This window comes from Halichoeres trimaculatus, unplaced genomic scaffold, assembly GCF_033239565.1.
Source record: "Halichoeres trimaculatus isolate MK-OKI-2021-1 unplaced genomic scaffold, fHalTri1.1 fHalTri1_scaffold_3, whole genome shotgun sequence".
In the NCBI taxonomy this organism is placed as follows: domain Eukaryota; kingdom Metazoa; phylum Chordata; class Actinopteri; order Labriformes; family Labridae; genus Halichoeres; species Halichoeres trimaculatus.
The window spans coordinates 31,823,639-31,843,919 of NW_027437181.1; the positions used below are offsets into that span (position 1 = coordinate 31,823,639).

Consider the following 20,281-nt stretch of genomic DNA (forward strand, 5'->3'; position numbering starts at 1 on the left):
ACAGGAACATAATCACACTTACAAGTGGAGTGTGGATCTCATTCACTTTGATCACTGAATAGCACACAGTAACAGGAGAGACTCAGTGTTTTTGTAGTAACTGAAGTTTATTGGTCTAAAATAAGGCAAATTATTCTTCTTTGTGAGTTTTAACTGTATACTCCTCCAAATGTGCATATATATTTTGAATACTGACCCAAACAGAGTTGTAAAAAGTCCCATGGAGTGTAAAACAACCTAAGCTGGGCAGGTGGTTTCTCCTCACAGATCTTTGATTAGAATACACATCAATGCTGAATAACTGCAACAAGTTATAAACAGGTTTTGGAGGTTCTGGTTTCCTTGGAGCTTATGGGTTCATCCAAAACTTCTTTTCAAAACCCGTTTAGTTAGTCACCTTTTAGCCTTTAATAGTCTAATTTTAACTTCTTCAGCTGGTAAATTATCAGTTATCTTCACATATTGAGTATTCTTTCCATGAAACTCGTACTGACTCCCCCAAGCTCAACTCTGAGAGCTGCTGCGTGACAGAGAGCGACCAGTTCACCTTGTGTTCGAGGTTTCACTTTTCATGACTTGTTTTGTCCGTTCTGTGGGTTCTCGCCTGTGTGGCACGGCCCCACCGTGTTGCATGACTGCGATGAATGAAGCCTGAGTGGCAGATTGCATGACTCCAAAGCCCCAAGATCCTCGCATTTGCAGAAGCTATAGCGCGCAAATATGTGCACCTTCGTGCCCAGCAGGGGGAAAAGGGAGTCTCGCGTCCTGCGCTCTTTGTTCTGCGAGTTTAAGACCCTTGTGTCTTTTCCAGAGGCTGCTGCCTTCGCGTGACTTGACCAAGCAGATTTAGGATTGTCCAGAAGACCGAGACCCTCCCCTCTGGACGCGAGCTCCGCTTCTCACGCAACTTGCAGCACCAGAGGCGCAGCCCCGAAATGCACGGCGAGAGTCCCCGGAGAGGCAGCACTCAGTCCGGGAGAACCGGGACAGCGCCGAGCCGAGCGGGTTACGGCGAATGACTCATCGACCTAAGCTACACCGGAGTGGTTCTTAACTCTTAACAACCCATGGCTGCTTCTGGGTCCGATATGGCTTTCCAGAGGAATCCAGACCTCTTTGCTGATTCTCAACACGGAAAAGTCACTTCATGTGTGGGTTCAAAGTAGATCACGTTCATAGTACATGGTATCTCTAAACATACTGTACAGTTATTGACCCCAAAAGTCCTCAGGGGCGAAAACAACAACAACAAACAACAACGATAATGACAACGACAAAAAGGTTCCAAATGAAGGTTTGGATCATTTCTGTTTTAAAAAGGAAACATGAAAAACTTTAGTTCAAACACAAAAGAACCCTTACAGACTGTTTGATATTCATTACTGACTATAAAGGATGTTGTTATTGAATTAATTAATCAATTAATTGTATGCTTATTTATTTATTTACTTATTTACTTATTTATTTATTTATTTATTTATGTTTTTATTTATTTTATTTTTTTCTTATTTTGTATTTATTTATTTGTTTATTGGGGGGGGGGGGGGGGTGAGTTATTTTCAATATCTGGAAAGACATAACCATTCATTTCCTCTCTATGCCACGTCATAGTTTTTATTGAGAAAACACATATGAATGAAGGAAAACAGTATTTACACACCCACGTCGAACTTTTTAACATAGTGAACGAAAATTAATCTAAATTAGGCTACTTCTGACCTGTTTGTCACTCCAGTCTCCACATCTCTCTATAGTATGGGAAACAAAAAAACAAAAAACAAAAACAAAACAACAACAACAACAAAAACAAACAAACAAACAAACAAACAAACAAACAAACAAACAAAAAAACACAATAAACTTCGATTAGTTTTTCTTTAGGACAGCCTCAGAGGATGAGAAAGTAAGGAAACTACCAGAAATGACGTATGATGACCAAAGTTACTTAAATCAGCCCATACTGCACACACAAGTTGAAAAAATAACCAAACACAGACTCTGTTTACCAACTAAAGTCTTTGGTTCTATCTGTTAAAAAGCACGTTAATTAGTTTATCTTCTGGTTGAGTTTGTGTAACAGTGCTGGAGGTTACTGTAAACAAACAAAAGTGAAAAAAAAAGAAAGAAAGAAAAAAGTATGTCCTATTAGGGTTTTCCCGGAATTACAACTACATAGCTACTTTTTCCCAGAATCTTTTAGGCGTTATAATCGTGGTGGGATGATTTTAGAAGCCAGACATTAAGACGCTGTGATGGCACGATGACAGCAGACTTTGGCAGGTTACAGGTGGTTGGTCAAACAGCTGGCACTCTGGGTGTTTGCGTGTCCCTGCCGGAGCAGTTTTTACTGAAAACAAAACTTAGCACGCACTAACCTCACATTTCAAACAGTGAGTGATACTGCTGCACGGATGCTTTCTAGTGCCATCGTGACGCAGAGCTTGCTTAAGATGTCGTGCAGCCTGACACTTTAGGAAAGTTCTGTGGGTGTAAACGTCTGAAGGAAGGACAAGGTAGCGTGGTTCTGAACTCATATACCCTTGTTGCTCGCCAGCAGTGCTGCACGATTGCCCCTCTCCTGCCCTCCCTCCCAGCATCCTCCTCTGAGGGGAGGTGAAGGTTTGATCAGTGCGCTCTCACGCAACTGGTCAATCTTTAACTCCAGCGGAGAGCCAACAGGTATAAGCACGACATGGCATTTGAGTGTTATTTGATCAGGACTTAGACCTGCCAGGGTGACTGCTGCTGCAACTGATGCGAACCCCTTCATTGTATGCTAAACAGATGAGTGGCTGAGAGACAACATGAAGTCACGACACTGCTTTAAATCAAATCTCCGGCTGACCGAGAGACAACAAGAGTGGTCAAAATAGATTAGTATATGTGCAGCTATCCCCCTAAATGAAATTCTTTTGATTCAAGTAGACTAAATCAATAACATTTGGATTAAACATGCATATCAGAGTAGCTATCTTACGACATGCTATAATGAATGAGAGTTGTGTTTCTGCAGAAATTGCCTACAAATTAGGTTAAAAAGCAAATATTGTGCAAATAGGGCGCATGCGTTGATTTTAAATATTATTTCTGCCATAATGTTGAAAGAGTATGTAGAAGAAGCCAGACCGACCCCGCCTGTTCAACAATATGTGTCATACATCTAAAGTGTTATCAATGATATAGATAAGACACTGTTTTACAGCGGTGGAGATTATGCAGCACTCCGGCTTTTTTGTCCTATCTGTCCATAAACAATAAAACACAGAACACCAGCCAGGTAGTATAAATGTCCCGCAGACCTCAAACTCAGTGTCGTCCAGTTTTTCTTGGCATACATGAAGTAATCTCGCACGCACACCAACACTCACAGACACATACACACACCCCTTTTCTCTGCGCTTAACTTCATTCATGACAACGAGGGAGAGGGGGAGTGAGAAAGGGAGATTACGTCATGAACAGCAGCCAATGAAGCTGTGCAGCGCTCTATAAAGCACGAGTCCATTCTTGGTTTTGGGACATCAAGAAAGTAAACTCAGTCAGAACTTAACTAAGCTCTGAAATAACTTTCTGAAGGAGACCACCGGGACGAGAGCATAGTTTTTCTTTCTACATTCCACTGAGGTAAGTTATTATGATGACCTCTGATTTTTCAACAGAGCAGGCAATGTCTGAGTGATAGGAGCAAAATGAATGGACATTATTTTGCAAGCACAGCTGCTAAAACGTGGGAGCATGGGTCTTGGTGATTTATGATGTGCACAACCTTAATGATTATTGTGATGTATTAAGTGACTTTCTCTAAGTCAAAGCTTGGAGGCAAAACATTTAACAAGTTCCGTATTTTGCCCAAGCCGAACACTTGTGCAGAAAGTTTTTATGCAGCATGTAAACCCATAGAAGCAAATTAGTACCAAAAGCATTCCATAGGACAGTTTTCTGTAACTTATAACTTTGCAGTGCATGTAGTCAACATGTTGCACAACGCTTCTCTTCCTCCCTGCCCTCACTTCTCTGATGCCCCTCCTATGTAATTTTCAGGTTGTGCATAAGCCAGAAAAAAGAAGGAGTTGTCATCATGGCACTAATGATTCTGCCATTCATCGGATCAGTGTCCGTATCTGAGAGTCTGGTGGCCATGACAACAGTATGTCTGGTCTACTTGATCATCAAGTTTTTTCACACCAAGATTCCTGAGGGGCTCCGCCAGCTTCCAGGACCAAAACCTCTTCCTATCATTGGCAATGTGCTGGAGGTGGGCAGCAAACCTTATCTGAGTCTCACCTCCATGAGCAAGCGCTATGGTGATGTCTTCCAGATCCAGATCGGCATGCGCCCCGTGGTTGTGTTGAGTGGCATTGAAACAGTCCGACAGGCTCTTATCAAGCAGGGGGATGAGTTTGCAAGCCGACCTGACCTGTACAGCTTCCAGTTTATCAATGATGGCAAGAGCCTGGCCTTCAGTACTGACCAGGCCGGTGTCTGGCGTGCCCGCAGGAAGCTGGCCTACAAGGCCCTGCGCTCCTTTGCAGCCCTGGAAGGAACCACCCCTAAATATTCCTGCATGCTGGAGGAGCACATCTCCAATGAGGGAGAGTATCTGATCAAACAGCTCAACAATGTCATGGGGGCAGAGGGCAGCTTTGACCCCTTCCGCCACATTGTGGTATCTGTGGCTAATGTGATCTGTGGAATGTGTTTTGGCCGACGTTACGGCCACAACGACCAAGAACTGCTAAGTCTTGTGAACCTCAGCGATGAGTTTGGACAAGTGGCGAGCAGCGGAAACCCTGCAGACTTCATGCCTCTTCTTCGATTCTTACCAAGCTCAACAATGAAGAAGTTTGTGGACATCAATGACCGCTTCAACGCCTTTGTGCAAAAGATCGTCACAGAGCACTATTCAAGCTTTGATAAGGTACACAACCCTGAACCATTCGAGAAAACATATGTCTGTTTTTACTCTGTGCTATAGGTGAAATGTTTCCTAATCACTGAGAGAAACTTATTCTAAGCTTGATCATACTTTTGCAGGACAACATTCGTGACATCACAGACTCCCTCATCGATCACTGTGAAGACAGGAAGCTGGATGAGAATTCCAATGTCCAGATGTCAGATGAGAAAATTGTAGGAATCGTCAATGACCTGTTTGGCGCCGGTAGGTTGAACTCCTCCATGTGCTTGTTGATCTGAGGTATGAATCGGAAAACACTTCCTTACTGATGCTCTGCTGTCTTTTCTAGGTTTTGACACAGTCTCCACCGCCTTGTCTTGGTCACTGATGTACTTGGTGGCTTACCCAGAGATACAGGAGAGACTTTTCCAAGAAATGAGTACGTACTGATGTGGTGCATGATGTACCTTTTTTATGTACCATTTATCTCTTAGAACCGAAAAAGACTGATAAACTCAAAGCTATATGGCAGCGTTAAATGATAAGCACACGTTTTGCTTCTTCCAGAGCTAAGACACAAATTAAAAAACATACCAATATTTATAAGACAGGATCCTGAAATAAACAAGATGATTATTTTTGTCATTTTCAGAGGATAACGTGGGTCTGGATCGTTCTCCTCTTCTGTCTGACAAACCAAATCTACCGTTTTTGGAAGCCTTCATCCTGGAGCTCTTTCGCCATTCCTCGTTTCTTCCATTCACTATCCCCCACTGGTAAGCTTCAACCATTTCTGATTAAAGAAAACAAGAAACGAGCCCAATTAAACAGATGTTCCTCAGGTTGAATTTGAATGTAGAGTAACAAGTTGCACATCTTTTTTTTTTCTTTAGCACCTCAAAAGACACATCTCTGAATGGCTATTTCATCCCCAAAGACACATGTGTCTTCATCAATCAGTGGCAGATCAACCGGGACCCGTGAGTTTCTTTTTTGTTGTCTTAGTCCTGATCTTAATGTTCTGCTCAAAATTCAAACATCAGACATCTACTTCCCCAACTGATGAGATTACACCCCACTTACAGCACAAAACTCAATCATTTTTTGCAATCTTTGCACTGCTGACCTTATCTCTTCACCCTCTGCTTTTTTTTTTAGAGAGCTATGGGAAGATCCATCTACCTTCAAACCAGAGCGGTTCTTGAGCCCTGATGGCACTGAGTTCAACAGGCTAGAGGGGGAGAAGGTGATGATATTTGGCATGGGAAAACGTCGTTGCATCGGGGAAGTCATTGCAAGACATGAGGTCTTCCTCTTCTTGGCAATCCTTGTCCAGAAGCTTCAGTTTCTTGCGATACCCGGAAAGCAACTGGATATGACCCCTGAGTATGGTCTCACAATGAAGCACAAACGCTGCCACCTGAGAGCCACAATGCGATAGAGAGTTGAGCAATGAAGCTTTTTTTGATATCCAATAAGTATGACTCAGTTTGAGGTTTAGGTTACTCTAACATTCAGTGGGTCACAGTCAGATTAAAGTCTGCGAAAGAGGTATCTTTCTCGGAGTAAAAGGCACTGGATGCATAATTTGAACTGAAGAGCTAATGGCAATAAAGCAAATAAGTGATTTTGCTAGCTGCATATTGTCAGAGATGTCTTGGTTTGCATTCCTGTCATGTTTTTGGTTCTAAGAGGTATTCCTGCACATGATTAGTGCCTCTAAATGAAGTATAAGAAGGAGCTGTAAAATACTCAGCAACTTTGTTGTCTGTTCAGCTTTGGGATGAACTGTGTGTTTTACTGCATGGGCATTACTGTTCAGATCTCTGGGCCCAGAGTTTGTTTGTCTTTTTTCTGTCACACAGGCCTCTGGAAAGAACAGATATTATCTTTTGATACCATTTACCTGTATAAGCTGATTAATATTATTCCATTGTAATGTGGATGCTGAAGCTACAATTTTTTTTATCCCAAAATGTGATTTTATTTGTATATCGAGTTATTTGTACTTTTCAACTCAATTTGGGTTGCCCAGTATTTGTATATATTTGAGGTTTTATAGTTTTGCAGTGCATCAAGGAGAAATATCAAGACACCAAAAGAGTTTCAGTGAGACACACAATATTTTAGAAGGCTATAAAATAATGTATTTCTATCTCTTATGTGTCAATGATTGTATAAGATGTAAGGGCATATGATCAGAGTCTTTTCTAAGCAACCACACAGCTTGAATAAATAAAGATATTAAAAAAAGCAATGTATTTGTTCTTTTGTTTTGTCTATCTTAGAAAAACATCCAACTTCAAAAAACATTATCATTTCAATGATCACCGTATAAGAATCAATAATGTACATTAGTGGCAGAGCACTCACATGGGCAGATTTCAACCTCGAGGATAAATTCACAACAAACCCACGTGTGAGATGGAGGAAGTGACGTCAGGAGCCAACCCCGGAAAACAGCACAAACAACAACAGAAGCTTCGACTTTCGCTCACATCTGCCCACATATTTAACGAACAGGTAAATACGCATAAATATGAACCACCGACAAAACTTTTGTTGGAGGACCTAACTTTTAGAAACTCTCATGAGTTTGTAGCAGACCGCTGAACTAAAAGAAAAACGGGGGAACAAAAGCGAAGCTAATATTAGCTCTGCAGCTAGCCAGAATAGCTCGCTGCTTGTATTTCCAAAAACTGTCATTTTAATTAATATTTCTGGGAAACTCATCATATTGAGGGTAATATAATCATTGTTTCCACACATACACTGAAAATGAGAACATTCACCTTACTTAGGATAACGCAACGATTTAGAACACGTTACTCAAAGCTAAGCAGCTATAATCGAGGTCTGAACATCTTCTTGCACAAATAAAGGCTTCTCTGTCTCTCATAAATTTAGACATAGTTATCACAACTAAATTTAAGACATATGAATGGCAAGTTTCGTCTTCTGTGCACAGTTGTAAGGAACCAAGTTATTTCTATTCGTAAGCTAAGCGTAAATCAGTTACCGGTAATTAAAATCAAGTGCAGCATGACGTTGCTTGACGTAAAGTAAAGAGCAACTTTACGCATGTTGATTTTACAGTGAGTTCTGCTGCATTAATGCCACACTTTCAGAGGGAGATTTAGGATAACTATGGTGTTTAACAAAACACTACAGCTGCCCCTGCCTTCAAATATATGTAAAGCTATTTCTCTTTATTGACGTGTTTGTGTATTCACTTGTGTTGATGGTTTTATCTGCAGTTTGTTTATTGTCTTACTGCTGAGTTTTTGTCTTGGGTATGTTGGGTATATGCTTAGTGTATTTTGCATTTCTGTCTTAATCATGACTGTAGTTGTAACTGTTGTGTGTTTTTTTTTGATTTTCCAGTTTCCTTTAAAAGTTCCCAGTTGAGAGAATGGCCACAGACTGGCTTGGTAGTGTCGTGTCCATAGACTGTGGGCTGACGTTGGGAGTTTATCAGGGGGAAGTGTCATCAGTTGACCATGCCAGCCAGACCATCTCACTAAGACAGCCCTATCATAATGGAGTGAGGTGTCCTGTTCCTGAGGTCACTTTCAGGTAAGACGGAAAGACACTGACAAGTTTTCTCTTGAACAGATTTAACCAAGGCATGCACTGATTTGATCTTGGTATAGGGTACTGGAACGTTAAAGGCTTAAAAAGTAAGCTATGCTTTTCTGTTTACAACAACCATGTTTGTATCATCAGCACTGACAGGTCTGTGTTTTTTTGGTAGGCAGAGCTAAAGTAGCACGAAAAAAGACAACTACAGTTGCTCAGCTGTTAAGAGGTTTTTCATGTTTCTATTTAACAACACTGATGGCACCTTCAACTATGGGCAAGTTAAGTCCTCCACTTATATTGTAATTCCTGTTTGTAATGGAAAAGTATTAACTGCACATATATGCATTTTTAACCATAAATACATAATAATACAGTCATTTTGAATCTATCTTTATTTCAATTTTGTTAACAATGTCAGCAACCCCTGAAGTTGCCAAAACATCACTTCCAGCTTCATCCTCACATTAAAAAACAGAGAATGTTACATTAATATTGGCATAGGATCTGATCAATATCAATGTTTGCCAACACCAAAGCCAAAGTATCTGTATATCAAAACTTTAAAATGCTGGATCAGTGTATCCCTAATTTAACCATTTCTCTTTTAGCATGGTGGTGTAAAGTGGTAAATGTTTGCATGCCACCCTCCTACCACAGTTTTCATAAATCATTATGATGCTTGAATGAAGCTTGATCAGGTAAATACTTTCACTAACAAAAAGGATTACATTTTTGGTTTTAACACCTGAAAATGATGGGAAACCTTTTGGAGGAAAAAAGGAAAAACATGTTGTCACTGTCACTTCAAGTTAGATCCAGGAGTTTAAAGAAAACGCTTGTATTATGTTTTTTGATTCTTAAATTACTTAGTAAACTATTTAGACTGACTTTTGAACCCTAACACTTTAAGTATCTTTGTAATGGAAAAATTAAGTTATAATGTGTCAAGAACATGTGACTCTTAGATGTGAATTTTACTGGTTTCTTTACTCATTTATGACAGGGAACTAGGGATGGGTACCAAAGTAGGTACTTTTATAGGTACCAACAAAATGCTGTCTAAAGTATTAGGTACCGATTAACGTAAAACCAAAAGGTACCATGTTTAGGTACCTAAATGCATCTTTGTGACTGTGTGTGAGTGGAAAAGTAGGCAATTTTCCATGTTGGAAATGAACACAGCATTGCAAGGTTATAAATTGATGAACAAATATGTTAAGTTGAATAATGTAATATTTTATTATTAAATACTTCGATATTTTTCACACACAAAAAAAGTACTGTTGAGTATCGGTATGGATTGCCAGGTACCTGGCATTGTTACTGATCATTTCAAATGTGAAAGGTACCCTTCCCTATGGGAACTGCCCTAAAATGTCTTGTTTTTGCTCAAAATAAAGAGCATACATAAATTCTCGAAGCTTAGATATAGATGCTAAAAGATTTCAGTTCATTTATTCAATCAGTTTTACATTTTACAGGAAAATAAGTTCATCAATGAATCAAAAATGAAAATAATTATTAGCAACAGTGTTTTTTGACTATTTAACCTTACTTCTTTATTTTAAAAAACAAATTTACACAAAGTTCTTCTGTTAAATCTGTTCCAACTGTCTTGTCTGAATAAAAACAGACTTAAAAAAAAGTTAAGCAGCCTGTATATTTATAAAGACAATGCTTTTTTCAATTGCATGTTCACACTGTGGTCAGAGCTTTACTTAAGAATCTGTTTATCTTTCTAGTGCAATGGACATCAAGGAGTTAAAGTTCCTAGACATCCAAAACAGAGGCAACAAGCTGAGCTCTGTCCAGGGAGCTGCAACAGGTGCCAGCGTCATGACTTCAGGGCACCACAGTCAGAGCAGCAGAGTCACTCATCCTCAGGTCACAAGCAGCAGCTCTCACTCCAGCACTGCTCCCATCACCATCCTACGCAGAGGTGGGTGGATATATTACCAGCTGTTCATTCAGCTCCACAGTTCTGCTTTGGTCAAAATCATGTGGAAAAAATGACTTGACTTTGAATCCTCTATTGCCTCATAGGAAGGGATGCTGTGTAATGCCATTCAAAAATGTCTTATGAATCAGGTACGCTGAAAACTGCAGCATTCAGGTTTCTTTAAGGAAGGGTTTTTTTATGCTTTCCTTTTGGTAAATGGTAAATGGACGAGTGCTTATTGCCCCTCTAGTCTTTCTGACCAGTCAAAGTGTTTCACTGCTAGTCTCATTTATCCATCCACGCCACTTTCACACACTGATGATTGATGGTAGAGGAACTATTCATACCCATCCACACACCATTGGTCAACAGTGGGAGCAATTTGGGGTTCAGTGTTTTGCTCAAGGGCACTTCTGCATGTGACTGCAGGAGCTGGGATTGTGAGCGTCATTTTATATTAGAGGTGTGAAAAAATATTGATACAGCAATATATTGTGATACTTTGTCCTATAATAGATATTTCAACTCTTAATATTGATATTACAAAAATCATATTTTAGGCAAGTTGGGAGTACAATATGTCTTCTGCAACTCCACTGTGGTAGATGGCGCTTAAGAGCTACTCCGCTGTATGATGCCCATAAACTATATAAAAAATAAAATCTCAAAGTCTATCAAAAATGTTTTATTCCTAAACTTGATGATGTGGGTTTTGATGCGGGAATCTTCAACGTTTTCTCTCTTTTCTTGCGTCAGTTAGTTTAAAATCATTTGAAGTTTAATTTTTTACAGTGTAGTAGACTGATAAAATAATAATCGTAGCCAGGTTTTGTGCAATATTAGATTTTTTATGAGTAACATTGGTTACACCAAGTGTCTTTAATCAGTTTCAGCACCTCACCATTCACCACGTCCTTCAACCAGTATTTTTTTTGCAACATCAATTTAAAGTCACATTGGTTCAAGTGACAAACTTAAAACACTTTATGTTTTCAAGTTAAATTTCATTATTTCACACAAAATAAAATAGGACAGTTGATTTCAATCAAATAGTTAACTGTGTAGAATATTGCAACATCAGAATATTATGATATCATGACATTATCCTATCGTGACCCAAGTACCATGATGGGTATTGTACCATGAGGTTTTGTTAACACTCACCTCTACTTCACATGTTATTTTGAAGCATTTTAACATGTACATCCATGATTCTTGTCAACTGTTAAATTCAAAAGCATCAGCACCAGATGCCTGGCTCAGGTTATGTATCTTTGCCCTTTACACTGACGTAATTTGAAGAACAAACGATTGACGGATTACTTTACAAACTATTGAAGCAGTTCGACGCAGTGTCTCAAAGGTTTGGAAAGCCCAGTTTATTTAAAACTTTTGCTTATTCACCGTGAAGATGCATTTCCTGGTATAAATAAAATAACTATTGCTGCCTAGTTCAGGTTTGGAGTCATGTACAACATGATGGGAATTTACCACAGCAGTGTCCACACAGTGCTCCTCTATCGAAGAACAAAAATAGATAATGTTTCATTGCCTGAGGAAATATGACACGTAACAAAATGTGCCACCTAATGCCTGACTCATTCTTTTAATAATTCCAAAAAGTCGTCACACTGAAAGTGCCTTGTCACCCGACATCACAACCTGTTCAACATATGTGATGTTTTCTTTTTCACAATAGGAAGGAAGTCAGGTTAATTTTTAGAACAACAGTTTCAAATGCCAAATGATTACGCTGTGTCATAAGCTGCATGTTTACTAAGTCACATCACCCAGTACTCATGAAAGAAGGATGCTTTGACCATACAGGCTTTTTCAGGCAGCTGTCGTTATTCTTTGCTTATGTTATTGTATTTGTCATCAAATGAAGTAAGACCCAAACCAACAGTACAACTGTCCACTTCAGTACTGGCATGCTTGTCCTGTAGTAATATAGAGCTCAGTTGTACTTAAAAAAACAAAAAACAAAAAAAACATTTAATCACAGACGTTAAGGCACGGTTTCACAGACAAGACTTAAGCCAAGTCCAAGACTAAAATGCAGTTTGAGCTGGCCTAACTTTAAGTCAGTTGCACAGATTAATCTTGAAATGGTCATAGATTTTGTCTGTTCTGAATCAAAAAAAGCCAATCACAAGAGGGTGGATTAGAGCTACTCCAGGACTAAATTGAAGTTTATATAAATTCTGCAAAGAGGCAGGTTTAACTTCAACTTAGTACCCTTAGTACCCTTAGTTTGTGAAAGGGAGCACACAAATGGTTTGAAAGCATGGAGTATATAGAATATCAGTTTGATTAAATTAGTTTCCAAGACTGCTTTCGTATGTATGAAGAAGATGTATGAGAGATAACCCCTTTGCTTGAGTCTAGACTTTCCTCCATGTCTCAAAGAGGAAGGCCTGTACCCAGTTCTCTCCAAGTTCTGATCACTTTGAGGTTCTTGGCATCCCAAGTACTCCTTTTCTTGTGTTTAATGGCAGCAGTATGGCCTTTAGAATAGAACTTTGTCATTGCAACAAGTACAAAGAAATCTTAAATTTACTAACTCTACTTTACTTTCAATGATAGCATGATTTCTCACAATTTGTTTAAGTAGAGTTTTTTTTTCAAACTCTGTAAAGTTCCTTAAACACATTGTTCTGGCTTCACTCGAGTTTGGTGTCAAAATTCCCTTCAGCCAAGCTGCCCTCAATTCCATTCCAGGTTTTTATAATCACCTTTATAATGTATGGTTAATGGGCTGTGCTTCCACTTAGGCTAATGAGAATCGATGCAGGTGTGGTCACTGAAGCTTACATCAGGACTTCATAGTCTGGGACTAACTAAAACAAATGCAAGCTACGCTCATGCAAGCTACTTAAATGAACCAGCTTTACTAGTCTGATGTAGGCCTACTCCTGGCTTTATGTAAGCCTTGTTTGTGAAACCGGGCCTTAATGTCACTTCATTATTGTTAAGAGTAAATAGTATTTTTTGAGGGTTATTATTTTTCTACATAGATTTTATGGCCAAGACCAGGCTCAGGACAACTTACGGCTGTTCAAGATGCCATAGATGAAACATTTGTAGTTGAGTGATTCCAAAATTAGAGGAACATTTCAGGTATAAACAAAGGGAAAAAAAATATTTGCTTTTTTGTTTCATATTCTATTTGATTGCAAATGATATACCTGGAATGTACTTAATTCATTAGTTAGCAAGCTTAAGTTCTCAAAAATTTTTAAATATCTAATAACCAAAAAAAGTTTTAGACAACGATGTTGCCAACTGTGTTATGGACAAATATTGTGACTATTTTTTTCAACATTAATCCACATTAAACTGAATTTAGAGTTATAAAACATTTCTATGCAAGACAATGCTCCCTAGAAATGCCCCTCATCATTTATTTCACAGTTTAGATTTTTTTTTTTTTAAGAATTACGCCACAGAACTCACATGTAACACGTTTTACAACACATGGTAGCACGGTTGATGAGACAAACCTGTCTCTCCAATGTTAAATTTTGTGATGGGAAACACGGTTGACTGGTTACATGGTCGACATTTTCTCTTCTTTTTGGCGCTTGTGCTAACTGCAGAACTTGAACATGGCACCACTTGACCTCAATCACCTCATATTTGTGTGTATTTTCTTCACAGTTTTTTTTTTTTTTTTAATCATTCATAGCGAGAACACCTGAAAATGTTGGTAACACAGTTGACGAACAATTAAAGTGCACTATGTACAGACAAACACTCTGATGAAATATTGATGAGGAGGAGTTAAGATATGCAACACTTTCTTCATGGTTCACACCAAAAAGGTGTGACTTTAATTGATTGAAGTCATGTGACCTTGGAGCAAACCATTGCTGATTTATAGTTTTTTTTTCTAATGGGTAACACGGTTGACGCTGATTTCTCAGACACAAAATTATTTTATCCATATAAATTATTCAGACAGTTTTTAAAATACCTTTGTCATATTTTGATGATTACTTTAAACAAATAATACTGAAAATATTCACAAAAATATATTCTTTTGTTAATTTTGAAAAGCAAACTTGACATTTGAGAAATTGGACAGCACAAAATTTGCAGATTCCAAAACATGATTTGCAGTTTTAGCTAAATAAATTATGGAATCTGTACACCTTTTGTAATAAATAAAAGTGAAATATCACCCAAATGACCCACTGTTAAAATAGCCATTGCTTAAAATTAATACTTAGTAAAATTGATGAGTGTATCCTATGGACATGAAATGTACTCCTAATTATAAATTCACTCACTTAATGCACAGGTGTAACGGGGTGTAATCAGTCACTCAGGCTCCTGCCTTCAGGATCTATATCTACCATTATCATTACTACAGAACACACTTTTAATTGCAACTTTGGACAACAAGATTTAAATGTTTTCATTCCATTGTCTTACTTTCTTGAATAAAAAAAGAATCATTAGTAAATTTGATGACTGGAGCCTGAAATGAACACGATTAATATCATTATGTGCGTTATGCCACCCTTGCATAAGTCTGTGGCTCCCAGTAAAAATTCTGGACACACCCCTGCTAGTCATCGTAAAAACTGCTCATATTTCAGAGTTCTGCTGTTTCTGAAGTGTGTGTGAATTAGTCTGTGAACTCTGGGCCACCCTCTGAACCAGACAGTGTTGGAAACAGTTCTGATGAAAATAAAGTACATAATGACAGGATTTAAGTTGGACGTAAATGATACAACATGAAGAGCTGTTTAGTGCTACTGTAATGTTTCCACCTGGTATAGAAAGTGGAGACAATGCAAGAGGAAGACCTCACAATGTCATCCAATCCAACACAGAGGCTCTAGCCAAAACATTCTCCCATTGTTAAACTTTTATTATTGTTTATGTAAGAGGCTCGACTGTGTAGGATAACGCTGGGTTTACATCAGGAGCTCACGCTCAGTCACTGCTACAGAGAGCTGCGTTACACACAGTGTCTGGTCTACAATCTTTCATCAGCACTGACGGGTTCATTTGTAAGCACTGCTTCTCTTTGGCACAGGTCACGGCTCACGTGAGAGTGCAGAATGAGCCGTGTTACCACATTTATCAAATCACCACAGTTACCCCATTAAGATAAGTGGTCTCTTTGCCAAGAGAGGCAGCGACATATCTCAAACAATAAGCAAGCAAATGAAGTGAGAGTAAGATTAACGTGATCTTTTAAATATTCACTCAAAAACAACATAGAATCAACAGATTTATTTGAGTTTTTTTTTCTGAAGTTTAGAAACTCTCTGAACATTTTTTTCACACTGTAGCTGCAGAAAAAAAGCTATTTAACCCAAATCTCTATAAACTTATGAAACAACAAATTGCACAATGTTCAAAAATGAAGGGTGTGATTTTAAGATTGAGAGAAGGGATAAGTAAGTAGGAATTTTGTCCCGAAATGGCTTTGTAAATAAAAACATACCAATGTCAGGGAACCACAGCTTGCAATGCGTCTCAGTGTAACTCAATACAAAACTTCACTGCTTCGTTTCACACGAGAAATGATCAGATTTCCTTTTTTTCTGGTCAAAGCCTCAGAATACCTTCAGCTTTTAGGAACACACACAATGGATGTAAACCACAAGAGAAAAATGGTTTTCAATTAAACACCCCTGTGAGATATCAACTCAGTTTGTTGACATTTTGCTGTAAAAACCCTCACAGAAAATCCTGAATTCAATGTAAAATATCACAAGTATTGTTTAGTCTGAATCAAAAACAAGTTGTAGTCAACAAGCTGACCATACAATGCAAAAAATAGAATTTATGAACCATGTAATGTATTTAATGAACTGATGTAAATCACAAAGATACTTGAGAACTGCCTTTTTGTAAAGGTTAGTTAACGCAACTCAACTCAAATTTGCTTATAAAGCACTGTAAAAACAACAGCTGAAACAAGTGGTGTACACAAATAGACAAAACAACCCAGGTATAAAACAAATAAAGTCACTTATTTGAAAATATGTTTTTCTTATCTTTTTTTTGTTACTTTAATGTGATGTCACAAGAAACCTTAAGAATTATCCTTATGATAAATAATATGATATATGATATAGGTAGTTCTGCAGTCACATCCTCTCAGGTGTGCAGGGACACACGTCTAGAAAAGCACATCTGTATCCCAAGTCGTCTCCGTGGTTGTAAAAATAAAGAATGTTACTCAACCTTCCTGATTAGATAAATGTTAAAAATGGCATTTCCTCTTGTCAACATCCACTCAGCAGGAAGCATGCCCGGACAGCTCTGTGGCCTCTGCAGGAATCAGTGAAGTCCGTTCACTTTCACACTCAGGATCCCCAAACAATGGAAAAGTCAGAGGTCAACAGAATTGGCTAATGGATGCTGGGTAATATTCTTCAGCGGGGTTGTAAAGCTGACCTCTCACCTGGTCTTTTCCTGTGCATTGGAGACAAAGCTTGCGAAATAAGGGGAAGTCTGTCTGCTCTTTAGTTAATTTGTTTGTGGGAGAAAAATAAGAGATAAAAAAGACAAATGTGCTTGTAGTGCAGTGTGTTTTTTCTGTGCCAGACATGGTGTGTGTTGGCCCCGCAGCCCATCTCCCTGTGTGTCACTGGTAGCTGTTAAGAAGCTGGAGCATGGGACCAAGCAGTGTCTTGCTATGACTCCCCCCCTGAGATTCCCATAGCGTGCTAAAGCCTTGTACCAAAGTTCCTCTTTACAATATGTGTGTGACTAAGATCAATAAACATTCCCCCTCCCTCCTCGTGTCTGCTCCTAAAGAGAAGTCTGGCGTTCGTGCCTCCGTGCCCTCCTGTCCCCCCTCTCTCTGCTCCCTCCCCTCTCTCCCTCGCTCCAGCTCAGCACAGGAAACCAGCCCCCCTCACCCCCTCCTGACAGGAAGCCATGTTGTCCCAGTGTGCTCGGAAGGCCAAAGCGATATCAATTGTGGAAGCAGTGTTTACCTTTGGAGTTTTTATTTTAATCTCTAGCTCTCAGGCTGGTGGCCAGGGAGTCAATGCCCAAATTGCACGGGGCCAACGTGCTGAGTGGCTTGGGCAGGGCTGCTGCTTTCACACGCAATGCCATGCTCCCAAGAAGCCCCCGGCCACAAAGAAGGGAAAGCAGGGTGGGCCAGTGCTTACACAAGATCACGGATTCCAGAAATGGTTTGTGAATATCTGCAATTGATCTTTCTGGGAGAGTAGAAGGGGAATTTAGAAAGTGCTTTCTGGAGCGATACCTCTCAAAGTTGGACCTCGTTAGACTCAAACAGATCTCATCAGGAGGAGGGTTTCAGAAGACAACCTTCACAAGTTTACAGAATTTACCAGAACATAAACTCTGATTTTTCTCAGGTCTGGACCCAAATTATGCAAGGAATAATGCCTAATGAGGTGTCCATTATAAGAAACGAATGGACAGCGCTGAGGCGTGAATCTGCTTCTGCTTCTGCAAAGTCCTTCCATTTCTGATAGTGGACACCTCATTAGGCATTAAACCACTTATACCACGATCACTTACAAAAGAAATGAAGACTAAATCAAATTTTAATATGTTAATGTGTTTTTTCAATTTGAATCTGAATTTATTTTTTGAATAGGGACGATGCAGTTTAACATAGATCACAACAAAACATGGATCTGATGTGCTGCACAGAGAGTTTATTGCGAATGCTAATTTCCAACCCTTCTCCATAGCTGGGCCTTGGGTGCAGTCACACTGGCCGTCCAATCAATGCCGTGCTTGAGCACAATTGCCCCCCCCGCAGTGCTGTTCCCCCCGCTGGAGAGTACGACCAGCGGTCACAGTACCCCTATATTAACCAGACTTGAGCGGGTATCACACACGCGCATGGCCCGCCTACATCATCTCAATAAGTGTCCATCTTTCATGTCACTTTAAATACACTTTATTAACTTGAAAGCTACAGCATTGCATATTAGTGGAGCTGTGCACACATCCATAGACTGTGTATAGATTGGACAGCATGGCTCCGCCATTTACCATTGTGCGGTTTTTGAGCCACAATTCCCCATCACAGGCGCAGCCACTGGCAGCAGTTGTGCAGCCAGAGTCTGCGCAGTACAGACTGTGAGGGATTCTGGGAGAATCTGAGTGGAGCCAGGTGACAAAAATATATATATTTTTTTCTTTCAAGAGATCAATCACTTCATGACTCTACCTCCAGACATATTTTACAATCCCTGAAAAAAAATACATGAGAACGGCAGCTGTCAATCATCATTAAATGTGACCTAAAACCGTGTTTTTAACCCTGTGTAACTGATGAAAACGAATTTTCAGAAAAAAGAGGACTTGAATAAAAGGCAGCCAAATGATATTTTCAAATGACCACATCAATCGAACATGAGAAACATTTGTACGAGGTGTATTAATTTTTTAAAGTTTGACCACAGCCCATCTGGAATGACTGGAAAGCCAGATTTTTGACCAATACTGCAGCCAGCCACCAGGGGAAGCAGTTTTTGTGGCGACCTCACTTCGAGCCGAGCCGAGCAAGATAACGTCCGTTTTTTACAGTCCATGCACAGATCTCACAACTTACCTTGTCAAAAGATGTGCCCATCATCCCATACGTCATGGATCACACACACTTTCCACGTGCTTGAGCTTGAGCTTGTGCTTGTGCATGAAGTATACCGCGCTAAAGCCCACCTCTCTGAAGCATGCCAAAGCAGAGAAGTGAATCATGCTCAAGCACGTCACAGTTGGGGTCACACTGACTATTCACTGACTTTAGGGCTAAAGCGTGCTTAAGCACGGTATGGTTTGCCAGTGTGAAGGTGTGAGTAATAAGATCATAAAATGTGTATTTACCAGCAATAAAAAGGCAAAAAATAAGAATGACAGGATTACAGTAAAATGAAAAAAAAAACCACATCAACCTAAAAAACCAACAAATTCCAAGGAAATTATCGTTAAACTCGTAAGATTTTGATAAGAAGTGGCTCTGGTCACAGAACCTGAAGGGCGGTTGGCCACAGCTGTTAGATGAGGCCTAATTTGTGGAGGGAAGTGAGATGATTGCTTAAACCTATATTGCGTGATACAAAGTTTCATTTTAGAGGGCAAGTACACCTTTTACCACTTGTGTGTGTCCAGAGGATGATGAAAAATTTTGTTTCAATGGATAGTTTCGGATAGTTTCCTAAAATCTTTTTTATTGCAAGAAACATTATACACATTCACTGTGATCATTAAATGTGTATCAAGTAAGTAAGTCTATCCTAAATCATTTTTTATGTCATGGTTACCAACTAGCCTTTGAGCCAGCGCAGTAATTAAACAAAACAATCAGACAATTTGACCAGAACTTTTTTTATAGGTGTCCTACAGCACTCCTGAATGAACACCCTGCAGCCAATCAGAATCAAGTATTCACCCAGACCATAGTGTAAAATAACAATAATCCTGAGCTTAATTGTGGAATTTAACAGATTTTTTTTGGTTCTACTTTAATCAGTCATTACATTATCAGTTATACCTGTTATGTAATTTTTTGATGCACATTGTATCAAAGTGTACACAGGCTGAGTTTGCTGTCCGGACTTCAGTTGGAAACACTCCTTGCCTGTGTGTTTGAACTTCTTTGTGTTTGTAGATGTGTCTAAGCTGAATCAGTGCAGTTCACACTCTGTCTCGCTGCTTGTTATTCATTAACCTGTTTGACTTGGAGCTCTGCCCAGTTCATTCAGATTTTTAAATCATAGCATGACAAAACACTTCCTCATAAATAAAGACGGTGTTGACTGGTGGTAATTAGCTCGTATGGCTGTTCACACAAACCTTCAACCTGCTCTCTTTGACACGAGTCATCTGTTTCAGTGATCTTCATACAG

General features: G+C 39.3%; 2 protein-coding genes across 2 annotated transcripts in view; both read left to right on the top strand.

The window, feature by feature from the left end:
* Positions 1 to 4,060: 4,060 nt before the first annotated feature.
* cyp1a (cytochrome P450, family 1, subfamily A) lies at positions 4,061 to 6,427 on the top strand. The gene is made up of 6 exons (XM_074666745.1): positions 4,061 to 4,918; positions 5,035 to 5,161; positions 5,247 to 5,336; positions 5,550 to 5,673; positions 5,791 to 5,877; positions 6,056 to 6,427. Exons 1-6 carry the CDS (start codon positions 4,079 to 4,081, stop codon positions 6,336 to 6,338), a joined length of 1,551 nt encoding a protein of 516 aa, XP_074522846.1. The 5' UTR covers positions 4,061 to 4,078; the 3' UTR covers positions 6,339 to 6,427.
* Positions 6,428 to 7,329: 902 nt separating this feature from the next.
* Positions 7,330 to 20,281, top strand: part of LOC141788347 (enhancer of mRNA-decapping protein 3-like) — a 31,049-nt gene continuing 18,097 nt past the window's right edge. Inside the window, exons 1-3 of the mRNA XM_074667275.1 lie at positions 7,330 to 7,420; positions 8,282 to 8,473; positions 10,222 to 10,418. Of these exons, the coding sequence (XP_074523376.1) occupies positions 8,310 to 8,473; positions 10,222 to 10,418 (361 nt within the window). The 5' untranslated portion in view covers positions 7,330 to 7,420; positions 8,282 to 8,309. The remainder of the gene's footprint in view (positions 7,421 to 8,281; positions 8,474 to 10,221; positions 10,419 to 20,281) is intronic.

Coding starts and splice junctions, on each gene's coding strand:
- cyp1a (XM_074666745.1), top strand. CDS start 4,079: ATGGCACTAATGATTCTGCCATTCATCGGATCAGTGTCCGTATCTGAG. Junction 4,919..5,034: donor ACTATTCAAGCTTTGATAAG/GTACACAACCCT, acceptor ATACTTTTGCAG/GACAACATTCGTGACATCAC. Junction 5,337..5,549: donor GAGACTTTTCCAAGAAATGA/GTACGTACTGAT, acceptor TGTCATTTTCAG/AGGATAACGTGGGTCTGGAT.